We start from the raw sequence: 26832 nt of genomic DNA, 5'->3' as shown, positions 1-26832 counted from the left end.
CAGGCCCTTGTATGTCACTGTAACCCAGGAGCTATCAGAATGTGGTCCCTGGAACCTGCAGCCTCCGCATCACCTGGGAAATTGTTAGAAGTGCAAATTCTTGGGCCCCATCCCAGACCTCTTGAATCAGAAACTCTGGGGCGAGGCCCAGCAATCTGTTTTAATAAGCCCTCCGAGTGATTCTAATGCATGCTCAAGTTTTAAAACTGCTGTGCTAAAGAGTCGTGCCTTTCCTCTACATGATGTGTTATCACTGAAGGATTTTAGTAATGGAGCAATTTGAATTCTGTGGCCATCCAGAGGTCACACTTACATATTCTTGGTTGTGTTATATAGAGCTCAGGTTACCTGATTAATCAAACACAAGATATTCCTAAAAATCTCTTTCATATTCTTAAAAATAGTTAACTGCTTCATTCATTGGCATATATTTATTAAGAGCTTATTATGTGTCAGGCATTGTCTTAGGTACTCAAGCTAGATCACTGAACCAAAGACAAAAGTCCCAGGCCTCGTGGGGTTAACTTTCTAGTAGGAAGAGATGGACAATAGACAAAATAGTTAAATCAGTGTATTTGTAGGTGATAGAAGGACTAGGGAGGGAGAGAGAGAGAGAGCAGAGAAATAGGGAGTTTGGGTATATGGGGGGGGGTGGATTACAGTTTTAAAGAGATCATGAAGGAGGTGAGAGAGCTCATCATGCAGATATTTGAGGAAAGAATGTTCCTGGAAGACAGAACAGCACATGTGAAGGGTGAAGGCCCAGTGGTCCTGGGCGGAGCAAGCAAGAGAAAGGAAAAGATAAGGCCTGCTTTCCACCTTATTTTGTTGATGGTTGACAACCTGGCTTTATTATAAACCACAAATCTGGCCAGATAAACAAGTAGGGTCTCCGTATTCTGATTGTAAATGGAGAGTTCAGAGCTCAATGTAGACAGGTCTTTTCACTCAGTAATATTTACAGAGCATGTATGTCCGGGCACTTTCAGGGCCGCCCCATGGCTCCCATGAATACCGCTGCTGGAGCTGGGACTTACAGTCTAGAGGGGAAACAAACCGAGTCACCCAGGCCATACCCATTACAAAAGGGAAAGTACAGAGTGCCAAGGCCGTGAGTTCAGGTGCATCTATTGTAACCACAGAGGTGTCAAAGAAGGCTTCCTGGAGGAAGTTCCATTTCAGCTGAGACTGGAACAGCAACAGTAAATAGGATTGGTCAGAATAAGTGAGGTGAAGAGGTGCTTCCCATCAAAGGATGGCCTACGCACAGACCCAGAGATCCGGGTACCTGTGGCCCAACCACAGAACTAAGAAAACACACAATGTGAAAAGAGCAGGAAGTACAGGAGGCAGGGCCTTACAAGCCTTTAAAGGTTAAAGCAATGGAGAAGCACTGAAGGGTGTTAAAGCGGTGGCCAGCATAATTCGTTTGGGGGTTTCATTTATTTATTTATTTTAAAGAATTTATTTATTTATGAGAGACACATGCAGAGGGAGAAGCAGGCTCCGTGCAGGGAGCCCGATGCGGGACTCGATCCCTGGACCCCAGGATCACGCCCTGGGCCGAAGGCAGAGGCTCAACCACTGAGCCACCCTGCCGTCCCCATTGGAGGGTTTTAAAAGCTGCAGGATCCTATATGGACACTGAATGCAAAAATGCAAAACGTAGTCTGCCCAAAGGTCATCAAATTCTCACTGAGCCCATCCGTGTGAAATGCAAGGTGACACGTTCCTCAGGAAGGGGCCAAGTGGCCAACCCGGAGCCAAAATATTTCATGCGTTTTGTCTCTAAATCGCTGCATCCCGAATACAAATCCCCAGATCATTCAAACAGCTGTGCAAAATACCCATGTTAGAGCCGCACAATGGGGGGGCTCCCTGCACCCCCTCACCTCTGCCTCTCTTGCTGGCCCTGTACCCGCAGTGCTGCCGGGGGGCCGGTTTTGACACGGAGCGCAGCGTATTAGAAATCGCACAGATCGCTCCTTAGCCAAGTCAGCCACCGTTCACTGACTCCAGGGATTGGGTCCCGAAGGGAGGGGGACAGAGGGAACAGATGTCCTGGAGCGATGGGAAGCAAATACTACAGTAAAAAAAAAAGAAAAAAAAAATCAGACCCCTTGGCCTGATTGATTTTGGATACATGCTGGTGGTTAATACCATCCGGGAGTCACAGGGAAACTGATCTGTCCATCGTAGGGCTCTGCATAAAGTCTAACAAGACACAGCATCAAGGAATAAAGGAGCGAAACTTCCAGCGACTTCAGAACTTAAGGATCATATGCTTTCTAAATAGGTTGCAGCGTGTGTCTGTGCAGAGCTCTTCGGGTAAAGCCTCAACTTCTCTGTGCGGCGCCGATCCTCTAAGAACCCGCCGAGTTTCTTTGAGAGCGAAGTAGCCGCCCAATCTAGCTCAGCTGTACTCAATCTGAGTCGCTTTCCTTCCTACAAACCCTCACTTCAAAGCAAGGAACATAATGTACAATTTTTTAATGGCTCTAGACTCAGGCACTCAGGCTCTCTGCTCTGCGCCTTACCTCAGTGTAAACACCTAATCAGGATTGCCCGTGCTTCATCAATAGCAGCCAAATGCAATTCGAGAACCGCAAGCCTTTGAAGTCCTCCCAGCAAAGGCCGGTTTTCTAGTCTGGGATAATGACATGCCATGATTGCTGTCTTTGTTGTATCTTTTCAGTAGAGAAGCAATTATAGGCCTCAATTTAACAGAATAGACATTACACAGCTTATGATGCTCAAAATGCAATTTCATTTGATCATTTTCTCGATTTGATTGGTATTAATAGAATGGTTCGCCAAAGGGAAAAAAAAATAGCTGGCAGAGGTTGTGTCCCATTCCACTTTCAAAGAGATAATGTAGAAGTATGCTTTACTTGCCCTGAGACTCTCACTGGGGTGATTCAGACACTGAGTTCCACCAAAACAGCCTGCAGATGGAAATATCCTATATCCTACTACACTCCCTGGGGAAGGAAGCGGAGGACCATGTATTTGTAATTTGGAAACTTCTCAGCAGAGCTATGTGAGGGATCCCATCACGGCGGTCAAACAATCAGTATCGCCAGGGACAGGCTGCATCAATTAAACCAAGCAAGTCCCTTTTACAAAAGCCAAGGAATCAAACATCCTAGTGGCAGATGCAGGAAATAGCCCAATTTTTTCTCCCAAGCTCCTGATAACATTTTTGTCCAAGACATCACCTGTTTGAGGTTTGAAAAAGGATTATTTCCTCCCCTGCTTAGGCAGCCTATTTAGACTTTTTTCCCAACTCTCTAGGCCTTCATTTCTCATCCAGGAAAGAGATGATTTTCCTTTTAAATGAGTGGCGTTTCTGGGGGGCCCGAGTGGCTCAGTGGTTAAGTGTCTGTCTTCGGCTCAGGTCATGATCCCAGGGTCCTGGGATGGAGCTCAGGGTAGGGCTCCCTGCGCAGAGGGAGTCTGCTCTTCCCTGCTTGTGCTCTCTTGCAAATAAATAATTTTTTTAAAATCTTAAAGAAATAATAAGATAAAAATAAATGAGGGATGCCTGGGTGGCTCAGTGGTTGAGCGTCTGCCTTCGGCACAGGGTGTGATCCCGGAGTCCCGGGATCGAGACCCACATTGGGCTCTCTGCAGGGAGCCTGCTTCTCCCTCTGCCTGTGTCTCTGCCTCTCTCTATGTGCCTCTCATGAATAAATAAATCTTTTTTTAAAAAATTAAAAATAAAAAATTCAAAAATAAAAGATAAAAATAAGTAATAAATGAGTGATGTTTCCTTTTAACATCACGGGAGTAAGGGATAGAAATCTTTGCAATAACAAAGCCCAGAGTTATGAAACCTAATACTTTTACAGTCTCCTCGTGTTTTTTAAACCAGGGCCATGAGAGGAGGGACAGAGAGACGGCATCATGGCACATAGTTCCTGACCTTCGGTGGTAGCATTTGTATTTTTAAACTTCCCATTTCAGAGCAGGTTAAGCTGTTCCATGGTGTTGGGAAGTCTTCCTTTTGCAGAGTAGGTAATCTTTCAAAATCTGTTGAGTATTCCCATTTGTAATCAGGAAAAAAATCCCATAGTCCAACAGCACGTTTTGTTCCATGTATTCGCCATGATAATTCAAGCATGAAGAAGTCTTATTTTCATTTTTTCCCATTTCCAGATCAACCTTGAAGTATCTAAACTTCCATACCATATGTTTGCCATATCTATATATGTGAGTCTAGTAATGAGGACAGGTACACATCCAGGTGGAGATAAGAGTTCACCCAAAATAGTCTTTCTCGTGGCCACAGAAGCCACATCGAGTGGTGAGGAATGAGGTTATCATCGGACTCTGGCTTTTTATTTTTTATTTATTTTTTTTAAAGATTTTATTTATTTATTCATGAGAGACACACAGAGAGAGGCAGAGACACAGGCAGAGGAAGAAGCAGGCTCTACACAGGGGGCCCGATCCAGGACTCGATCCCGGGACTCCAGGATCACGCCCTGGGCCAAAGGCAGGCGCTAAACCGCTGAGCCACCCAGGGATCCCCAAGGACTCTGGATTTTTAATATTAAACAAGTATTTCCCCCTCTTTCCCTTATTGAATAGCAATTTGCATAAATGTGGAGTAATAGTTACAAGCAGCAGGAGAATCTCAACATAAACATGACAGATTCTAAATCCCATGCTCTTTCCAGCATTAGACAGCTTGCTGCTTTTCACACAACACAGCCCACCAGGGGTAATTTAATATAATAAATATATGGGTACCTGGGTAGCTCAGTGGCTGAACATCTGCCTTTGGCTCAGGTCGTGATCCCGGGGTCCTAGGATCGAGTCCTGCATCAGGCTCCCTGCAGGGAGCCTCTTCTCCCTCTGCCTATGTTTCTGCTTCTCTCTCTGTGTTTCTCATGAATTAATTAAAATAAAATTTTAAAAATTATTTAATAAGTGTAAAATACAGAATCTAAATTTAAAGGTCTGTTACAGCAGTTTAGAAAGGAGGAAGTCAACCTTTACAAGCCATAAAGCACAGTGGCCAAACGAGTCCAGTGTGGGTAACCTGTCTCAGGAGGAATGGCAAAGAAATCTTTCCCTGGGTCCTGTAAATAGAGGAGGCTTAGCAAAGGCATCATAGTCAGCTGCTAAGATTTGGGGCTATTGTCTGAAAGAGAGATTGACTTAATTCCATTATTTCAGAAGGCCGAGGGATAGAAATTACAGGAAGATATATTTATGCTCTCATAGGGTGAACTTTGTAACATATAAGTGATTGTTTGATGATGCAACAGTATGTTCACCATCCAGGAAGCAGAGAGTAAGAGAGCTAACACTTTATTCCATGGGATGGTGGAAAGGACCAGGTCTCCCACAGAAAGGGAATATTCATAAACCGCTTTACGCCTTCTCTCCTCCTCAGTCCATGGAAAATCTTTAAACCTTTAGTAATAGTAACATAAACAGGTAATTCCTGCCAGAAGAAGGGACATTGTTTAGGCAGCAAATGGATGCATCTCTACCAGGGATGGTACAGAAGTACTAAGCAGATATACTGGATTACCTCCAGATTCTTTTGCCAACATTAAGATTGTAGGACTTTAGTTTGCTTTCTGAAATGCTTCCTGGTGCCTGGACTTCCATAAAGCACAGAGACAACCTAATTTCTTGATTTAAAATAGGTAGCAGGGCACCTGGCTGGCTCAGTAGGGAGAACGGATGACTCTTGATCTTGGGGTCATGAGATTGAACCCCAGGATGGGTGTAGAGATTATTTTTAAAAATAAACTTTAAAAATAATATAAAATAGGTAGGTAATGAAGGCAATGAAGGGCTTCCATAATTTGGGGACCTAAATCCCGCGTAGCTGCCTTCATCAGTGATTCCCAAACCTGGCTGCATAGTAGACCCACCTGGGGAGCTTTTAAAGTATAATGCTCTCTGGGACACCCCAGAGCTTCTGATTTAATCGGTCTGTGATGGGGCCAGGGCACTGATATTTTGTCATTCTAACATCTAACTAAAGTTGAGAACTTCTGATCTATGTTGTTCAAATTCCCCAAGTGCCAACATTACAAATTCTGTAAGTCAAAGATGATATTTCAAAATTGCTAAATAAGAGGCTCTAGAGTTAGACTGCCTGGCTCCTCCACCTATCAGCTGTTGATTCAGGACAAGTTACTTAACGTCTCTGTCCTTCAGTTTTCTCTTCTGCAAAAAAGGGATAATAATAGTTCATGCATGATAAGGCTTAATATAGTACAACTAATATATGCTAAGTGCTTAGGACAACTACTACCACACTATGAACTTTCAATGTATATTAATATTATTTCTATTGTTACCATTATCTTGAAGCCTAGTGCTATTTCATTTCATTTTATAGACTCAACATTAGTTACTAAATCTGGTTCAGATAACTGTTCTAAAATTGGGTCCCCCACATATGTATTGAACACTTAAAGTAAACACTAGTTTGACCTCAAAGCACCAATTCTCACATCAAGCCTATAGGAGAAAACACTATTTATTCTTGTTTTTCTTGGGAAAAATTCAGGTCCCTGAGGTCTAAGATATATCCTTGAACTGAAAATAAAACATAGCCCTGTAGGACCTCTTTCTAGAGTACATAGATGAGTCTCATGTTTCTAAGACTAAAATGAATCCCACTAACACGCTTTATATGTTTATCCTCTCAGATCTACCCCATCAGTGCAACTGACAAGACATCCATTCAGAATGCCAAAGAGATGGAAAATGCTGCCATCAATCCTGAAGACAAATGGCATCAAAGAGCCCAACAGCTAAAGGTTACCTCTAGATTAAACTCTTAATGGGTTTCAAGAGTTACTGTTAAATATAAGTAATGTTCATGACTCACTTTTTATCACTTACAGGTTTATTATTATGCCTGAGAGTAGTTACCCACCCTTCTAGGGCTAAGACTGTTTTTTTCCCAGATGGGCCATTGCTTGCTCAGCCAGCCAACTCTACCCATTTTTCCAAAGGTTCCAAATTTCCTGGAAGAAAATCATCAAATCACTCTTTAAATTAAAACCCCAAATAGAAGAAAGGCATGAAGAAAATGCAGGAGGAAAAAAATTTCAGTTGCATAATATTGTCCAAATGTGCACTGCTCCCAAGTCTGTTTCCTTATGGAGCTGGCAGTCACAGTGTCCCTAACTGATGGGCAACACGATCCCTAAAAATAGGCAGGAATCCCCCAGAGCATCATTGAACCCTCATTTGCAGGATAAGAAAGCCTACCAACCAGGAATTTAGCATGAAAACATCCTTTTCTGGCCCTGGGCTATTCTGACATCATAATATGACTTTAGGGAAGATATTTGCAAAATAGTCCCCAGTGGCCATTTTTTTAGAAGAGGAAAAGTGCTAGCACATGATTTTGTCTCGAACCAGTGTCTGGAGTTACAGGGAGCAGTCACCCTCGCCCCAGATTTTATCCCTGCTGAAGGAGGGGTGAGCCCTATGAAATCACCCAGCCTAGAAAGCCTACTGACACCATCAGTTAGAACTATGTACGGTGGTAAAGGTATAATAATAAAAATAAAGTTCATTCCATTTTCAGAGAATTTAGAAAAGAGGGACTGCCTAAATCATCTTTCCTTCATAGTGGCTTCCAGTCATTCTCAAAGTTGGGAGAGGGGGGACAGGGAGTAAAAACAATTGTTCACCCAGAACTTCCTGAAACCCAGAGGTTGAGAGGATGGGTACTGAAATGTTTGTGGTAATGGGATATAGAGGACAGGGTCTACACCAGACCTGAGGGCGAGACTAGGGAGCTTGGCTAACAGGATGGAGAGGACAAGGGAAACACTTTAGGGTTTTATCATGTGTTACAGCTAACAGACTGCGTCAGAAAACATGGATTTCTGGACCTTCACCTGTCATTTAGTCAATTGAGAACTTTGGGCAAATCTCAACTTCCCCCAAGCCTTAAGTTTCTTCCTTATTAAATGAAGAGTTGCCCAAAATGAATGACAAGATGCATCCCAGCTGCAAAATGCTATTATTCTATGATATTTTTCTCTAGTTAAATTATTACAGAAAACATACTTGAAGCCTGTAAGCCTCTTGCAACCTAGAGCTTCCATAATTATCGTGACAGAAAATTATAGGATCTCAGTCAATGGTAAAATAATCACAGTGCTTGATTCATGGCATGGCCTTTGACAGAGGAGGTCAAAAAATTATGTGAGGAAGAAAATCAGAAGAAAGCCAAAAGAATGCTGTTTATTCTCTGTGTGGGTACTAGAACTCACTTGTTTATCACCCACTTCTGAATGGAGACAAAGAGGGCCACATATCTAAAGATCATTAGATCTAAAATGATCAACGCAGAGTGGCCCATAGGATGCTTCCCTTTCTTTATTTGGAAAGGATTTGTTAACTCCCTACTGCGTTCTACACACCAGCTAGGCAGGCACTCAGCGTGCAAATGCTCCAGGTTGCCTTTCTTTCTCTGATTCAACTACTCAGATCCAGTGCCTTCTTTCTGGTCCCCCCATCCTGCATGAAGATTTTGCAGCCTCTCCCACCCCACCCTCTGCCCCTTCTCTCTGCTACCACTGTGCCTGTGGTCTGGACTAATCCCTTCGGGTTTATCACATTTGGCTTCACCTCATTAGCTGTTTCCTGTATTCCTTTGGTACCAACTATACTATAACCTCCCTGAACATGTAGATTATTTCTCTACATTTGTTAGCACAGCACTTTATGCCCTCGGGAAGTATCTACTGGTTGGTTACAGAAACATGTAAAAATCATGTTGTGAAAATGGGCCCCTCTGAAATTTTTTTTCTTGAAAGAGAACTTTTAGAAGACTTGATGTGTCCCTCAGTAAACCTACACTAACAATGAGTAGCTCTCACTAATAAGAAGTGGCTTTACATGAGATCAAAATAAATCCCACAATGAATATTTATTCAATATTTATTGAGTATCTACTATAGTCCAGGCACTGGGGGTCAGGTGTCTGGCCCGAAAACCATGGTTCAAGAAAAAGAACTTTAAAAAAATAAGGTAATAAGAGATAATTTTTTAAAAAATGGTTCCTACCCTCCAGGAGCTCAGAGCTTTAGCTGGAAGACAACAATATAATCATTATAATGCAATGATAGGAATGTGGGTATAACATGCGGTAGGAACTAAAAGAGCACCTCATTCTGCCTTAAAAAGATGAGAAAAGTCTCCTGAAAAGAGACAGCATTTGACCTGGCCCTAGAAGGATGAATCAAAATATGGCGAACAGACAAATGGGAGCAGAAACCTGAGAGCTTGAGAGACGGGGCGTGTCCTCAGCCTCACCTGTGGCTCAGCAAATGAAGGAGCATGTGTTGGGGAGGAGAGTGGTGTGACAAGGGCTGGACAGGTAACTAGAGGTAGGGGCCCTGAAAGGCTTTCATGCCAGCCCAAAGATTTTAGATTTTATCCAGTAAATGGCAGGAAGCCACTGGCAAATTTTAAGCAGGTTAATGACACGACCAAGCTTACGCAGTAGGAGATTCATTCTAGCCATGGTCTGAAGAATGGATTGGAGGGCAATAAGATTGCAGAGACGGCAAAACCAGTAAGGTGGCATGTGCTGTGGTTCCTGCAAGAGATAATGTGAGAACTCAGGGCGGCAGCACCTGCTCTGGGTCTGTCCCACACTCCACAGACCATTAGCTCACTTTTCAGTGTGGTGGGCAGATCTTAATGCACCAACTGGATGACACTTCCTGCGGGTCAAGGCAGCGCCTGACCCCCTCAGTGCCTGCCTAGAGATGGTCAAGAAGTGAGAATAACCATTTCAGCAAATTGCTTGAATATGAGGTAAATGGGAGAGAGAGAAAGAGACTGGTTTCCAAGTGTCCGATTAGCGGTACTAATGCCACTGAGGAAGAAAAGGAGGGTTTTTGTGCTGGGGGGAGGGGGAAAGGCATGAGAACAGGGGTGGTGAGTCTGAGTTTGGCGGCGGAATGTGATCTGAGCATAGAATTCAGGAGACACATCTAAATTAGCAATGTACTTTTGGTGGAAAGAATCCACTCCCTGGTGGACAGAGGCTGTAGGAATTGTTGAGATACCCCAGGAATTGTAGGTCATGGGAGAAGAGAGGAGGGTCAAGAACAGGGTCCATATTGTTAAGTCTTAAGGGTATGCAGAGGCAGAGAGCAGGAGGTGAGAGACTATAAAGGCCGCCCAGGGTAAAATAGTGTCATGGAACCAGAGACCTGAAAATCTCTAAGAAAGATGCATCAGTGAATAGGATCAGACTCTACAGGGAAGACAAAAAGGTGCCATGAAAAGGGAATGGTATATGTGGTCTCAAAGGATTCAGAAAAAAACCAAGTAGCAATAATGCACACAATAGTCACAGAAATGACATATATACATGTGTGCGTCCATCTACCTATATATGGAGAGACACGCAGAGGAAGATGGAATGTGGCACAATGTTAACGACTCCCAGTAACAGTATTTGGGAGCTCTCCATGCTCTTCTTGCCATTTTTCTGTAAGTTTGAAATAATTTTGTAAGTTTGAAAAAAATGAAAAGGCAAAGAAAATGGTGCCCAGAGGATTTAGCAAGAGGTTCCCCTGGTGGCAGGGTGGGTGGGCTGGTGGGAGTCAGCGCTCTCTTGCAGGGTGTAGAGGTCAGAACCAGAGATGGGAAAGGCGGCCTACCCTTGCGAGATGCCCGACTGCGGGTTAAGAGATGATGTCTAATCAGAGAATGAGATCAGATGACGGATTCTTACTTTTTTTTTTTTTTTCATAGAAGAGATAGAAATACATTCACAAGCAGCAAGGTGGAGCAAGCAGGGATAGAGCAAGGAAACAAGACAGGCCAGAAACAAAGTCTCAGAGCCAATTTAAGCCTGTGCATCTTCGCTTTAAAAATACTGACAGTTGACAGTCATCACCATCACTTTCCATAGAAGTGCCCCACTCATGCCGAAGGGTTTGACTAAGCCACAGCATCCCTCTTCGCTTTGCCTTGCCACATAGATCTTGTCCTGAATTATTCTGGGCTCCTTTCACGGCTTTTCCAAATCCCAATTCCACTGTGTATCCAGAATGGGACCCAGTACTTAGCTGAGAGTCCAACCTTTGCTGGCCGACGTGAAGGAGCACATTCCCAATAGCAGAAGAACCTGCTATTGGGAAGGTTGGCATGAGCATGTTGTCAATAGCAAAAAGAGAAAGTTCTCCAATTAAGTGAAGCTTCGGAAAAACAAAATAGGATGTTTTCTTTCTTGCCACTCTAAAATTACTCTTGCCTTTCTAGGCAAGGCAAAGGAATGACAGGGTGAAAGGTATGCAGGATCTTTGACTAATTAATATCAAAGTCCTTGTAATCACGTCCTAAGTAATCTTCCCACCTTTCCTATTATTATAAGAATATAAGAGCTGTTATTTTGATCTTGCCTCCACCACCATCAATAGAGCTATGCTTCTTTTATTCATCAGAACAGAGTCCTCTCTTACTGATGCTGAAAATGAGCCAGTTAATATGTATGCTCTACATTTTCTTAATATCATCAGATGGAATTTATAACACACACACACCCCAATGTATTTGCGTTTTATTGTTAATAAGCATAACAGACACTTCCCTAGGTCAGAGCTGATCTTGGAGCCCAGGCACAACCCTCAGGATTGATCGGGGTGGCTTAAGAGCAAGGATGGCTTTTGTTTTAAAGCAGATGAACCTTCAGTTGAGACAGAGCATGCATCCTCCCCTCTGCTCATAGCATGTAAATAGGAAAGTCCTAGAAGAGAAACAGCCTCCGCTCATGGCATGTAAATAGGAAAGTCCTAGAAGAGAAACAGCCAGACCCTGCCTTTCACGGGGTTGGGGGCAAACTACCCGCGGATGGCACAGTATGAACGAACGTTAATAACTAAGTACAGATCTTACTAAGAAATTATCATCCTCGCATTAGGCATCAGGATTCCCCAATGCGAACGCTGTACCAATGGCCACTGCTGTGTGTGTGCTGGGAAAACCTCGTGCCATTAAGCAGTTATTCTGAGTGCATGGAGTATGGACTGATTGTGAGTATTGGTAACAAAAGAACCCCATTGAGAGCAGGATGGAATAGAGGATTTCAGGGCTGGTGGAGATTAAGTAGCCTGAGAATGGCTTTGTATATTAACTTGAGGGAACTCAGGTCTTGCGACCTAAAAAGTGACACCTGATGTCTCAATTGTCAGGTAATAAATCTTCAGTAAACCACAGATCTCAAGTAGCCTGCTCAGAAGGTGAGAGAAATCACATCAAGCCTGTAAATGTCTTCCTTTCTGGGGACTGAAATGCCATCTCTGGGCACTTAGACTTATGTGAATAGCGGATTTAACACTTGAGACAATTGAAGTTTCATAAAATGAGGAGTCGTTGGCCCTGTTGACAAAGCACCCTGTGAAGAGTACTATTGTAATCGGAATTGTCAGCAGCAAAGGTATAACATGATTAAAACCAAGTGGTAACCCAAGATTTCGGGTCTGGTACCCCAGGGAAAAAATTCCTGATAGCTTTCTTTTTCCCCCCTCTTTGTTGGTGGGAATGAGGACAGAGAACTGGGTCATGTACAGTCAGATGGCAGCAGAAAAGGTTCCTGTTCATCTATTTTCCTAGCAATTTTAAAAGGCTAACAAATGTTTTTTATTTTTTAAAGACTATTTATTTAGAGAGAGCGAGCACAAGCGAGGGGAGGGGCAGAGAGAGAGGAAGAAAGAGAACCTCAAGCAGATTTAGTATGGAGTACAGAGCCTGACATGGGCTCCATCTCAGGATCCTGAGATCATGACCTGAGCTGAAATCAGGAGTCAGATGCTCAACCGACTGAGCCACCCAGGTGCCCCTGACAAATATATATATATTTTTTACTGACACTCCCAGCATCAATAAATATTCATATATCATAGCAAAGATGGGTTTTGGGGAGGTTTTTTGTTTGTTTTTTGCCTTCATGAAGACTGATGATGGCCATGAAAAGGGCCACTGTGTTTCATTAACATACCTGATAATATTGTAAAATAGAGTTTTCTTCTAGGTCCACTATAAGGGAGGACACTCTTGGAAATTAGGAAAGGGCCTACTGTATATCTATCTGCAGAGCCCTCTTGCCCACATTTCCCCCATGCAGCTCAATATACTGCATGGAAGGAAGAACCTTTCTTAATTGAAATACAGAAAAGGAAGTTTTTCTTTTTTGGGGTATCACCAGTACACAAAGTGTAGAGGTGTTTCATCAGAACTTGGTCAATGCTCCAAAAAGCTCAAATTTTATGGAAAACATGCTCTAAATTTCAGATAAGCCATTTATACTTAAAATCTGACATGCAATATATTATTGTATTGGACTGTTTTAAATTTAACAATCTCAACCTCATTATAGGGAGATGTCATTAGAAATAGAATACCAGGGACGCCTGGGTAGCTCAATGGTTGGGCGCCTGCCTTGGGCCCAGGGCATGATCCTGGAGTCCCAGGATCGAGTCCTGCATCCGGCTTCCTGCATGGAGCCTGTTTCTCTCTCTGCCTGTGTCTCTGCCTCTCTCTGTGTCTCTCATGAATAAATAAAAATCTTTTTTAAAAAAGAAATAGAATACCATTTAATATTATACAGGAATAGGATGTCTTAGTAGTTTTATCAGAAAACTGAAATAAAAGTTGCACTCATTGCAATAATTTGATCATTCTTTGTAGCAAGCTAAAACAATGTGAGCAAAAATATGATTTATTAACTTTAAGGATTGTTTTTTCCTCGAATTATCCAGTAACTGGCATTTTTCAATTAATGTTGCATAGGTAGAGATTTTTTAATATGTTCAGAAAGAAAAAATATGTTACAGTTATATACCACACAGATGCATATGGTCATATTACTATTTTTACTAAGCATTTAATCATTCTTTCCAAAGGCCTCTTAACTCTGCTAGTTTTTCACAAAGTAATGAGTGCTTTATTCCTTGGAAAATATCTCTAAATGGCTTAGCACAATATAGTTACATAGTGTATCTATTATACCAGGAGTACATTTTGTTGTTACAAGACTTTGAAAAGCATAAAGACCTTTCTGAAATTGAAATATTTCCCCCAGATGTTTGATTGCCTAAGTACAGGCTATATTAAGGAACTGAAGCAAAACAACCCTTGTGGCTTCACAGATGTCCTATCACAGTGCAGACTCTTTTATAATCCTCTGAATAAAATCTAATTTGTTTCATCTGGTGAAGAGGTCATTTCTAGCTTCTGACCTATATGAGTAAAAAGATCTGATCATCTAAATTGTATCTCATATTTGACTTGTACTTTGTTGGTAAAGCAGATCATTGATGTGCTCTCTGGTTAAGATTTTTAAAAATATTCAGCTTAGTTAAAATAAACTTGCATATTTTGATGTATATTTGTACTTTCTTTGTATGTAGCCCTGTAAAGGTAAAGCTCCCCCCACCACACACACACACACACACACACACACACACACACACACACACACGGTAACTCTTCATTTTACATTTGAAGTCAAAGACTTCAATATAAAGCCCATTCTCTCTACTTATTTCTAGATAATTCATAATCTGAAATTGCCAGGAGGAACTACTTAGCTAATCACTCTTATATCCTGAAATTAGGAAAGAGCCTATTGTACTCTTTATCTCCTTCCAATATTGTGGTCACCCTCCCAGAAGTCTCAGCTCCTAGTTTGAGAAATACTAATGTAAAGTGAGAAGAGTTCCAATCACCCAATTTACATTAACCAAAGATATCTTTTTAGAATTATCAGGAACACTTGTCTCAATATGAAAGTGCAAAATCAAACAGCGTACCAAGAGGTCAATCTTCTGAAACAACAAATGGCCAGCAACCTTCCAGAAGACCAACCAAGCACAAGATTCGAAACCAGCATAAACGCCCGCGTGGCCGGAAGTCTTTGGTGACTGAAGAGCTGGCTGTCAGTCACAGAAACCAGAAGGGCACTCCCAGGCAGCAACAAAATCAAAATAAGCCTACCGAGACTTCAATAAAGCATGAAACAATTGGAATTATGAATGCGCCTAACAATGATTTACAACACTCAAGTGCACTTAGGAGCCAGGATCCCACAGTAACCTCCAATAAATTTGCTCCACCACAGCAGGCTTTTGACAATGTGTTGTACAAAAACCCTACTGGATATCACTCGGTGAATGTTAAGAAAGAAAGAGGACACAAAGGCCAGGGAGAGAAGAGACTGTCACAACAGCAGCTACACGTCAACACTCTTTCCCATGTGGACTTGAACTACCTCCATGAGCTTACTCAGAGACCAGTGCCCCTGAGCCAGAAGGGCTCCTGGTCTGTTCCTAACATAAACATTAATGGATCGAAGGAAAAGAAGCAGCAACCCAATCAGGCTTACGCAGAAACAAAATATAAGAACTTAGAAATACTATGGTAAGAATTCCCTTTGCTCAAGTGTTTTCCTAGAGAAGAAATGAGAGACCACTGAAGACAGGAGGAGAATGGGGAGGGGGGGCTATGGGGACAGGTCACGGGGGTGGTCACAGGAGAGGAAATGTCACCTAACAAGATCCTTGGCTCCAATTTCTTTTCTTTTGCTTTCCTTTTTTCTTTTTCTTTCCTTTCTTTCAGAGACAGAGCATCAAGTGTGGGAGGAGGGAGAGGGAGAGAGAGAATCTCAAGCAGACTCCCCACAGAGCACAGAGTCCGACATGGGGCTTGATCTCACGATCCTGAGATCATGAACGGAGCCAAAACCAAGAACTGACTGAGCCACCCAGGCACCCCAATTGGCTCTGATTTCTGCCTCAAATAGTACACTTTCAATGTATTTTTCCTGGTCTCTAGTTTTTCAACTGTAGTTAAGCCAGATGTTTAAGAGGGAAGAGAGAAGGACAGAGGGACTGGCCATTAAAAAAATAAAAAATCATTATATTTTGGGGATTAAAAGTAATGTTTGGAGGAAACTATCTCCAACATTGTATTGACCTATCCTAAGGAAATAATTCAAAATACAGAAAAATGCATATGCACAAAAATACCATCATTTACCAAAAGGACAACAATAACCCAACAATAAGGAAAGGTTTAGGTAAATCATGGTATTTAATATCATGTAACCATTAAAAGTTATGGTTATCAGGAAACACCTCTTAAAAAGAAAATAGTAAGGTACAAATTGACACCTAAGGAGTGGGAGCTTTAGTATGTAAAAATATGCACAAAGGAAAAAAATGCACCAAAATATCAATAGTAGTTATTTCTGGCAAGAAAGGTTGGATTATTTTTAATGTCATCTTCATACTTTCTGAATTGTTCAAGTTCCCTGCAATCTAGATCTATTCCTTCTACAATAAAAAAAAAAGTTATTTAAAAAATCACTTCAGAGGACATTTCCTGATGTCTTTCAGTCAAATGTGTTTATCACAAACCTGATATGCACTAAATCCAGGGCTAAAATGCTGTAGAAGATACAGAAGTAGTATGATGCCCAGGTACCTTCCAGGAGCTTACTTTCAAAGTAGGGAGACAATTTTGCATGTCTGAAGTGATGAGAAGACATTTCGGGGCTGTCTGTGTTGGAGATGTGGAATGTACATTCAATAAAATTCAGATTTAGCTTCCTAGAAGAGATAGTGATAGCTAGCAAGCATCCTGGCCTTTCTTTCCTGACTTTAGAGGGAGTGCTTCTAGTATTTATAGGATTAAAAATATTTAACTTTTGGTAGACAGTGAGGGGAGACAGGAAACTTCTATTCCTTTTGCAAGGAGCTTTTATCACAAATGGATTTTCAGCTTTAAACTACTTACATTTATTGTAATAATCATATTTGGATTTACTTCTAGCATCTTAATTTGTCCCTTCGATCACCTACTGTTTCTATACTCCTATATCTCTCTATATATGGATATATAGATCCCCTATTGAACTAATAGAGTTTTGTTACTTTGTCCCTCTCCTGATTTGGAAATACATATTCTCTATTTTGCATATAGTTGACATACAGCATTACATTAGTTTTAGGTGTACAACTTAGTGACCTGACAAGTTTATATATCATGTACGTTCACTGGTAGCTACCATCCGTCCCATTACATTGCTCTATATAAAGACTATATTCTTTATGCTGTGACTTTTATTTCCATGACTTATTCACTCCGTACCTTAAAGTCTAAACCTCCCTCTCCTTCACCCATTTAACCCAATCCCCTACCTCCTCCTATCTGGAAACCACCAGTTTGTTCTCTGTATTTATGGGACTGATTTGGCTTTTTTCTTTATTTTTTTTCTTTATTTTTTATATTTCATGTATGAGTGGAATCATATGGTATTTGTGTGTCAGATTTATTTCACTTTGCATGATGTCCTTTAGTGCCATCCAATTAATTTTTTAAAAAAACTTAACTAGACTAGTGTTAATATTTCTGTTCTCTTCCAGAACATATTCAGAATTGCTGGATTGTTTTAATCCAATCACCCTGCGGGTCATAGAATTTCTGGCCAGCATCTTGTCCAGCACCTAGAACTCTAAAAATTATTGATTTTATACAGTCAATATTTCACATTTAATTGTTTTTTCATGCCTTTGCCTCACAGTTTTTCTTCCATTTTACTCTTTCTTCTTGAAGCAGACATCCTTTGGAAAGTATTTCAACAAGAGTAGGTCACTGGAAACTTTACCTGAAATTCCTTTACATTCTATCTGGAGATATAGTTAAACTGGTAAAAACTTAAACTCTTTGAAAACATTTTTCTGTGTTTCTGTGTGGAAAGTTTTTTGTCAATATATTATTCAGTTTTGTCTTTTCTGTTACAGTCGTCCTCTTTGTTCTTGGTGTTCTGAAGTCTCACTGTGTTAGGTCTAGGTACGAAATGTTTAATCCTGCTTGTGATTTCTAAATCTGAGGATTCATTTCTTTCATAAATTCCACAAAATTATCATCCATATTATGAAATAGTCATAGGCAATATTACACACCTTATGAAGTATCATTTGCCCTATTTTCCCTCTGGGAATACCAAATAGAGGTATATCAAATTCTGTTATTCTAGACTCTATGTCTCTTGAATTCTGTTCCTTATATTCTATCTTTTAGATACCTGTGCTTTTTTTTAAGATTTTATTTATTTATTTATTTATTTATTTATTTATTTATGAATGAGAGAGAGAGAGAACGCAAGCAGGGAGAGCTGCAGGCAGAGGGAGAGGGGGAAGCAGGCTCCCAGCTGAGCAGGGAGCCCAACGCAGGGTTTGATCCTGGGACCACAGGATCCTGACCCAAGCCAGAGTATTTTTCATGGCTAGAATTTTTATTTGGCTCTGATTAAAACCTTCCTGTTCTATTTTCTTTTTTCTTTTTATTTTTTTTAAAGATTTATTTATTCATGAGAGACAAAGGGAGAGAGGCAGAGGGAGAAGCAGACTCCCTGTGGGGAGAGCCTGATGTGGGACTCAATCCTGGGACTCCAGGATCACGACCTGAGCCAAAGGCAGGTGCTCAACCACTGTGCCACCCAGGCTTCCCTGTTCTTTTTTTTTCAAAATGGGTTTCTCAGGGTTTTGATTTCTTCTTTCATGTCTTTAATCATTTTAAACATGCTTGCTTTAATAAAATTTTAAAAAGATAAATGTACATGCTAAAAAAAATCACTGAACTATATATACAATTACCAGTGGGTGAAATTTGATGATATGCAAATGATACCTTGATAAAGCTATTGAAAAACAAAAAAGAGAATGCTAATATTCTATTATCAGAAGTTCTTAGGAATCTATCACGGATCCTGTGTGTGTGCATGTGTGTCTGCAGACTCTGACTTGATAGATGATTTCCTCATACATTCTAAGATTTTGGATGGTGAATGTATGTTTAGCCATCTTGTCTGTAAACACCTAGCAGGCTTGAGAAGGAACGTATCCCTCCAGAGAACTTGTATATTTGCTTCTGCCAGATATGCAGAGGTAGCCCTCCTCCGGGATCCTTCTTATGTTACTTTTTTTTGGTGTTGGAATCCAGGATTACATGGGTAACTATGAACCTCAAACTCTGTCGGGTGGAGATTCGCAAGGAATTTTTTTTCCAACTGAGAACCTAGACCAAGACAGATAGATTTGCTTTGTTGATTCTCAAGGATGGTGACTGAGGTTTTCACTAATCCAGCTTCTGAGGATGTAGCTTCTCCAAGGCCCTTATACAGGCATCTCAGTGGATTCCCTGCCCCACATGGGGCCAAGATTTCACATACCCTGCACCAAAGTGTTAGAACTCAAGTCTATAGACCCAAAACTCCCACAAAGAAAGCCATAGCTTCAGCTTATTCAAAATCTGCTTTTTCTTTAGTTCCTTTTTTGGTTTTGGTCTCAAAGATTCCCTGCCTGTCTTGTAAATTCACCTATGTGGGTGCCTGGGTGGCTCAGTGGGTTAAGCATCTGCCTTTGGCTCAGGACATGATCCCAAGGTCCTCAAGTTAGGCTGCCTGCTCAGCGGGAAGTCTGCTTCTCCCCCTCCCTCTACCTCTTTCCTCCTGCTCGTGCTCACTTGTGCTCTCTCACACTCTCTCTCTCTCTCTCAAGTAAATAAAATCTTACCCCAAAAAATTCACCTGTGTATTCAAAAGGATGTTTAAATTTAATCCAGCATTTCCAGGAATTTTATGGTAGGAAGATCTTTGACTTTTTAAAGGTTGTTTGTTTTTGATTTTGTTTTTTTCTGAATGTACTAAATGGAAGTTCTAAATAAGAGCTAGACTATCCTAAAGAAAAACCAGGAGGCTTTTAAGAAATTAATATATTTATGAAAAGATTAAACTAGATGTGCCTGGTGGTGCAGTCAGGTAAGTGTCTCTCTCTTGGTTTCTGCTCAGGGTGGGGATCTCAGGGTCATGAGATCGAGCCCCGTGTTGAGCTCCACACTCAGCACAGTCTGCTTCGGATTCTCTCTCCTCTGCTTCTCCTGCTCATGATCTCTCACTCTTTCTCAAATAAGTTTTTTTAAAAAGATTAAACTACAGGTCATTATTTTAAGATTTAATTTGATCTGGAGAGTGAATACATCAAATTCATAAAGACTTTTATGGTAAAAGTCTTATGTATCCAGTTTCCATTAACAGATTTGTGTGTGGGTGGGGGGTGTTTCCCATTCAGGAAATTCCATTCTTCCTTGGACAGCCAACCTGTTAGAGCTTCTCCAGATTCACAGCTCAATCAGATAATGGAGCAGCACCAGCAAGCCTTAATACAGCTGACCGAGGTGCAGCCCAGTGAAGGGGCCTCATCCAGCATCACACTTCCACCTATATTGTCAAGGGTAGAAAGTGAATCCCAACTCAGTTCAGAGAGAAGCCAAAGACACCCAGTGAAAATTAGCCGCAGCAATTCCGAAGGCTATCTGCTTCAACTGGAAAAAGGAAGAAAGCACAGGAGAAGCAGCCACATCAAGGTAATGCAAGCATTTTACCAAATAACCTTTTCATTCGATAATATAGATGGCCCTTGGGTTTCATTTCCCCACATCAGATCTACAATAGGGATGGAGGGATGGTCATTACTGAGCCGCTGCCACACTGGGCAGCCCCAAGTCCTCAGTCACTTCTGACTTGATCCCCTGCTGCTGCCTGAAAGGTCCCTCATTCGTGCTTCATCTCAGGGAAGAGTCTACTTTAGCAGAGAAGCAGAGTCCTCCTTTGGGCCCAGGTTAAACACCACACCCTCAGAAATGCTCCTCACATCCTGTCTCAACCCCTAGTCAAGGCTGAGTCTCTCAGCACATTCTCCTATCCGAGGAGACAAAGTAGGGCTGAGCAAGGATGCACGGTGGAATCTTTCCAGGCAGAAATGAAGGCACATGAAAGGAGTCTTTTTTTTTTAAGGTCCTGTGCATTTCTCTACTGTTACAAGAAAAAAAAAAAACCCTCAGGAAAGGTCATTTGCTTCTGTCAAATGATAAGGGGGGAAAAATGGAAAATGCATTCTGTTTTACAGGGCAACTGGGAAAGAGCTGGTCAGAAGCAATGGCCCTGTGGTGATCTGGGTTCCCCAGGAATAGACTCTGAAATGGAGGCCCCTGGGGCAGGAGGCTGAGGAGTTAGGGGGCAGGGCTGGCTGAGGGACAGTGTGCAATGATGCAGGTGCAACAGGAGCCTCTAAGAAGCCCATGAGGCTTGGACTTTGGGAGGGTCTTTGAAGGTAAAGGGCCCAGGCTTTTGCTCCATCACATGGACCAGCCATTGGCTACTGCTTCTCCCTCTTACCCCTCAACCCAAGGCTTGGAACTTTGGGCACAGCGGTTCCATCTGGCTGAGGACAGTTCTTAGGAAGGGAACTGATGGAAAGCCAGAGCACACAGCAGTCCCAGCAAGTGGAAGAACCAGTGTCCCAGCCCAGAGGGACATCCACTATAAGGTCGTTTTAGGGAATCAACCTTAGTTCAATTCAACATAGGTGTTGACTTCCTAGTAGGAAATGCGGTAGGTGCCAGCATGTAAGGAGGATGAGCCATGACCCTTCCTCACATAGACACACATGAAAATGGCTTCGGTATAACATTGCAGAAAAGGAAAAAAAAAAAAAAGAGGTATGTGTGGGTTGCACAGAGGAGCTTGGGTTGACATCCCAACCTGGGGGTCGGCCAAGCAGAGCTTCAGGGGATAATTCTGAGCTGAGTTTTAGATGATCAAGAGTTAATAAGAAAAAAACAAAAGAGTATTTCAGGCAAAAAAGAAGAAGAAAAAAAAGCTTAGTCCCTAGAGAAGAGGAGATCATCAAATGTTAGCTTCCTTTTCCTTCCTCTCTTAGTAATGTAATTCATGTCTCACAGAGAAGAGGTGGAGAAACGAACCCCAGTGACAGGGCATCGCCGGAAGTCTAAGAGCATGAGAGGGTAGGGAAGGGGAAGGGGAAAAAAAACAAAAAGAACTTCCAGTCACTGCTACCCAAAGCCCCTTTCCAACTCAGAAAATCTCTCCCTCCTTGCTTACTTCCAGGAATGTTACAACCCACCAGCATCCATTTGCTCGGTCCAACACCTTCACCCTACATCTGACAAACGCACAGAAGTGCTCTTTGTCCCTTGAGCTATTCCAGAAGCTAAAATGATTTAGAGCCGAGCTATTTGTATAGAACAGCAGGTAGCCAGGGCCCCAGACAGGGGGAATCATTATCCAGGTCATGCCCATTTGCTAGTCACAGCAAATCTTGTGGTTTCCAAGGGAATCGACTTGAATCGCATTAAAAATTTGAGGATTTGTAAAGCTAACAGGCCCAAGCTCCGTTCCCCTTCTCCTGGCAGCTCTGATGGGACTGATTTATGAACACGGAGCATTGTCCACGCTGTTAAATCCAGACGTCAGGCAGCAAGGGACTGATGCAGCATTAAGGGGTGACCAACCGCATAAAAGTATTGCACCCCCCCCCCAGAACAACTGCTTCAGGAGTTGTTGGACAGCTGAGCCACAGTAATTAACTCATGTGTCTGTTGTCACAGACAGTCTGGGTATTGCTGCTTGACGGCTCCTAAGAAGAGGTTTATTTGGATTAAATTTAGCAACCACAGAGCAAATTTCCTTCACTCGCTGTTCCCCAGTATCTGAGGCATTGTTTTTTGCCCTGCTTCTGAGTCACTCTCACACTCATACATCTGAGGAATGTTCTGGAGGAAGGCCCTCCCGTGTCCCCCACAGCAGGGTACAGCATTTCAGAGTTGAAACAAGTCCTCCGGGCGCCTGGGTGGCTCAGTTGGTTGAACGTCTGCGTTTGGCACAGGTCATGATCCCAGGATCCTGGGATGCAGCCTGGGGTCCAAGCTCCCTTCTCAGTGGGGAGCCTGCTGCTCCTCCTGCTTGGGCTTTCTCTTTGTGTCAAATAAATAAATATTTAAGAAAAAGAGAGACAGAAAGAAAGGGAGAGAGACAAAGAGAAAGAGAGGAGGAAAGGAAGGAAGGAAAGAAAGAAAACAGGTCCTAGCAGGGCCAATCAAGGCCATTTTCAATTCAGGCACACTTTGCCCCAAGTTCACAGTAAAAGCCACTCCTCTAGCTTGAGAGGTGGGATTAATTACCGGCAGAAACGTGCCATCAGGAAAGTCTGGTGCCATCCTCTGCTGAAGGGACCATCAACCTTGAACACCAGTTCAGGGGGGTGGGTCTGGTCTTCCAAATCATCAGCCCGGGCCCAGGGATGGTGAAGGGCAGTTTGTGCAGGTCTCCTGCAAGGACCAGCAGCGCGCTCCATCAGGGGTTTGCTGAGAACAGGACTATATTTTCCCTCTGTTCTTGGGGACCTAACAGGACTATCATTGTTGATTTAATTTTCAGGGGAGAGGAGGCATGCTACTGTGACCTTTTAGTCTTGTAACAGCCAAGGAAAGCTAAATCAAAGTAAATTCTGAGGATTATTTTTCTATAAAAGCCTTTTGAAGAGGCAGAAAGTAGATTAGTGGTTGCCTAGGGCTGGAGGTAGAGGGGGGCGGAGGAGTGGCTGCTAATGGGTACAGGGGTTTCTTTTCAGGGTGATGAAAATGTTCTAAAATCAGATTGTGCAGATGTTTGCACAACTTGATGAACATACTAAAACCCAGTGAATCGTACAACTTCAAATGGGTGAATTTTGCGGTATGTGAATTCTGTTTCAGTAAAGCTGTTAAAAAGACTTCTGGTGGAAAGAGATCAAACGAAATTACAGCACTGAGAGCCAATCAAGATTACTTGTGGCAAACTCAAGTAAATCCAGGATTTTTCATTGCCAGTCACCCAGAACAAACTCCGTTAGGAGCCATGCTCTCTCTGCCTTGAGAAAAGGTCTGTTTGCTAGAAGGCAGCTCACCCTGGAAAGGAGTTAGTAGCATTTGGATACTCAACTCGTCCCCTTCTTAGGCCCCAGTGTTTACTGTGTATCACTATGTGATGCGAGTCCCTTTGCTGTCTTCCTAAGATAGCCAAGACCTTTATTCTGGTTATTCGAGGTGATGGTAGAAACTGGGACAACAGGGGGCAGGGAGCAATTATTTGTGCTTCACACGGTATCTTTTGTGTCTGTGCAATGATTAAAGTTAAGCTGCTTCACGCTAAGTATGTGATTTCTGGACACTGATCATTTCTCATCAGTTTAGGACAAATTGGATTTATGACCTGGATCTGAGCGAGGTCCTCTCCTTTCTCATTCTTGGTTTGTTCTGGCAAATAGAGAGCAACTCAGCGATTGCAAAAACAGCAGTACAGACGGCACGCCCAAGACAAGGAACAGATTTGCAGTCGCCAAGTAGAAGAAAATCCGAGTTTGCTCACCTATTAACAATTAGTGGAGATTTTTTTTTTAATGTGATCATACCTGGAGTAATCAAGGTTTGGACAGAAAGGGCATTCTTAGGCATTGCCAATGCAAGTGTTCACTTATGACCTTAAGTGTGTTTGTGATTTTTGTCTCAACAATTCTGCTTCGATGAAGGGATCTCAAAGCAATCATCAGAGTAGCTCACAAACAACACTCGTCCCTGGGACATCTTAAATGTTCAACATTTAAAATGTTACAAATAAAAGTCACATTTTTGAAAAATATTGACAGGGAAATACAGCATAACGCTAAAATACTTAGTGGGGGGAAAAAACTAATTTGTAGCACTCAACAATTTTATGAAAGTATGAACAGATAGATACCAAGGGCATAGAAGCCGCTGGAGTGGTTTTGCCAGGTGATTGTTTTCTTAAAGGAGACTTAGGATTTTGACAAGTCTTTAATAAACAGTATTTTTTTCCTCTACACTTTAATATTTTTTAATGATTTTAGTCCAACTTTTTTTTTTTTTAAAAGATCTTGATGGAGTAATTGGGTGACGGGCACTGAGGAGGGCACTTGATGGGATGAGCACTGGGTTGATGTTGGCAAATTGAATTTAAATTTTAAGAAAAAGGATCTTCTCTCATCTTTTAGCAGTAGATATACTGAAAGACTTTAAAGTTTTGAACATTCTGATCAGGGAAATTCTATTTACAGAACTCAATCCTCGCAGCATAGAAATGCTGCCGAAACAGGATTCTGGCTCTCTGAAGCATCGAAACGTTAGAAATACTGCTTTCAGCTACAAGTCACAGAATACTATTCACAGCAACTTTAAAAAAAATGAACCCATATTTTTGAAGATTTTATTTACTTGAGGGGTGCCTGGGTGGCTCAGGTGATTAAGCTCTGCCATTGACTCAAGTCATGATATCAGGTCCTGGGATCGAGTCCTTGCTCGATCAAGCTCCTTGCTCAATGGGGAGTCTGCTTCTCCCTCTGCCTCTGCCCTTTCCCCTACCCCTGCTCATGCTCGCTCCCTCTAGTAATTTTTTTTTTTAAGATTTTACTTATTTGAGGGACGCCTGGGTGGCTCAGCAGTTGAGCGTCTGCCTTCGGCTCAGGATGTGATCCTGGGGTCCCAGGATCGAGTCCCACATCGGGCTCCCTGCATGGATCCTGCTCCTCTCTCTGCCTGTGTCTCTGCCTCTCTGTGTCTCTCGTGAATAAATAAATAAAATATTTTTTAGGAAAATGTTTTACTTGAGAGAGAGAGAGAGAGGGCAGGAGAGAGAGTGAACAGGGGCGAGGAGCAGAGGGAGAGGGAGAAGTAGGCTCCACACTGAGCAGGGAGTCTGACAAGGGGCTCAATCCCAGAACCTGGGTATCATGACCTGAGCCAAAGGTAGATGTTTAACCAATGAGTCACCCAGGTGCCCAGCCTGAGCTCATTCTTCTCACATACAGCTACTCCACAAGTAGACAGGAACTAGTACCGGTGATCCACAGCTCGAAACATCAGAACCAATATTTGTACGGTTCTCTCATTCCTTTCTTGACACAAGATTGCTGCGGTAGCTCCAGCTATCATATCCCCATTCAAGGCCAGGAAAAGGAAAGGGAAGGGCCGCCCCAGCCTGAATAAAAGTGACAATACACACTCCACCCTATCCAACTTTCATTTATGCCTCACGGGCCAGAGCTCAGTGCTGAGGATCTGGGAAAGGAGTACCCGGCTCCAACCCTCTATGGTGGGGAATGGCAAAGGAGAAACTACTGGGATGAGCTACGAGCAGTCAGCCAGTAGGCCAGTGGAACCAGAACACATCCTTGTAACCCTGATACCATGTTCATTAAGTTCACTTTTAAGATCTGGGTGTTATATGTAGTAACTATATCCAATAGGATGAGAATCTTTTTAAATCTCCGGACTATCTGCCAAATTGTCTTAAAAGCTCATTAGATAAACTGCATATCTTAGGACTTGACATAATTTAGAGGAGCTTTCAAAACTTAGAAAAATACTGAGCTTTCTCATTAGCACATAGACAGGTAGTACCATGTGCAGTTAGGATGGCTGTTCTTTTTCTGTGTTCTAAGCACCCACTTAGATTTGTCCAAATAGAATCACTGTCATCCACCCTAGCTCTTTGGGGTTGTGCTTCCTACCCTTCCCAAAGGGGAAAACCAAATGAATTCACAAACTCAAAGGATTTGGTATCCCCATAAGAGTGTCTTCCCCAAGCAGCAAGTCAGTTTTAACATTGAAAGCAGCAGTTTGGGGGATGGGGTATCTTAATCTCTCCTACAGTCAGGAAAGCATTAGTGTTTCTCCTGCCTGTTATCGTGCTCAAGTGTCATAATCTAAAAACGAAATTGCCTCATTATGTTACTGTCCCTTTCAATATTCCACACTAATATGTTGTCTTATGTAAACTTCAAAATATCCAAAATCACATTGAATGAAAGGAGTTTCTCAGTAGATCTTGCCTAGACTCTCAACCCTTAAAAATTATGATCTTTTGAGTGTTATAACATCATTAGACAGGGCACTCTCATTTTGAAG

At 42.2% G+C, this 26832-nt stretch overlaps 1 protein-coding gene across 7 annotated transcripts in view; it reads left to right on the top strand.

Annotated features, from left to right (window-relative positions):
• Positions 1 to 26832, top strand: part of JHY (junctional cadherin complex regulator) — a 58783-nt gene that overhangs the window by 27086 nt on the left and 4865 nt on the right. For 4 of the 7 annotated variants that reach the window (XM_025465178.3, XM_025465179.3, XM_025465180.3 and 1 more), the window contains exons 4-6: positions 6681 to 6791; positions 14771 to 15429; positions 20142 to 20436. In XM_025465178.3, the coding sequence (XP_025320963.1) occupies positions 6681 to 6791; positions 14771 to 15429; positions 20142 to 20436 (1065 nt within the window). Of the gene's footprint in view, positions 1 to 6680; positions 6792 to 11932; positions 12038 to 12203; positions 12449 to 14770; positions 15430 to 20141; positions 20437 to 26832 lie in introns of those variants that run through there. The other 3 variants (XR_007410614.1, XM_049109856.1, XR_007410615.1) reach the window with 3 other exon arrangements.

This window comes from Canis lupus, chromosome 5, assembly GCF_003254725.2.
Source record: "Canis lupus dingo isolate Sandy chromosome 5, ASM325472v2, whole genome shotgun sequence".
NCBI lineage: Eukaryota > Metazoa > Chordata > Mammalia > Carnivora > Canidae > Canis > Canis lupus.
Note: the sequence above shows the minus strand (reverse complement) of the source record. Positions and strands in the feature narration are given on the sequence as shown.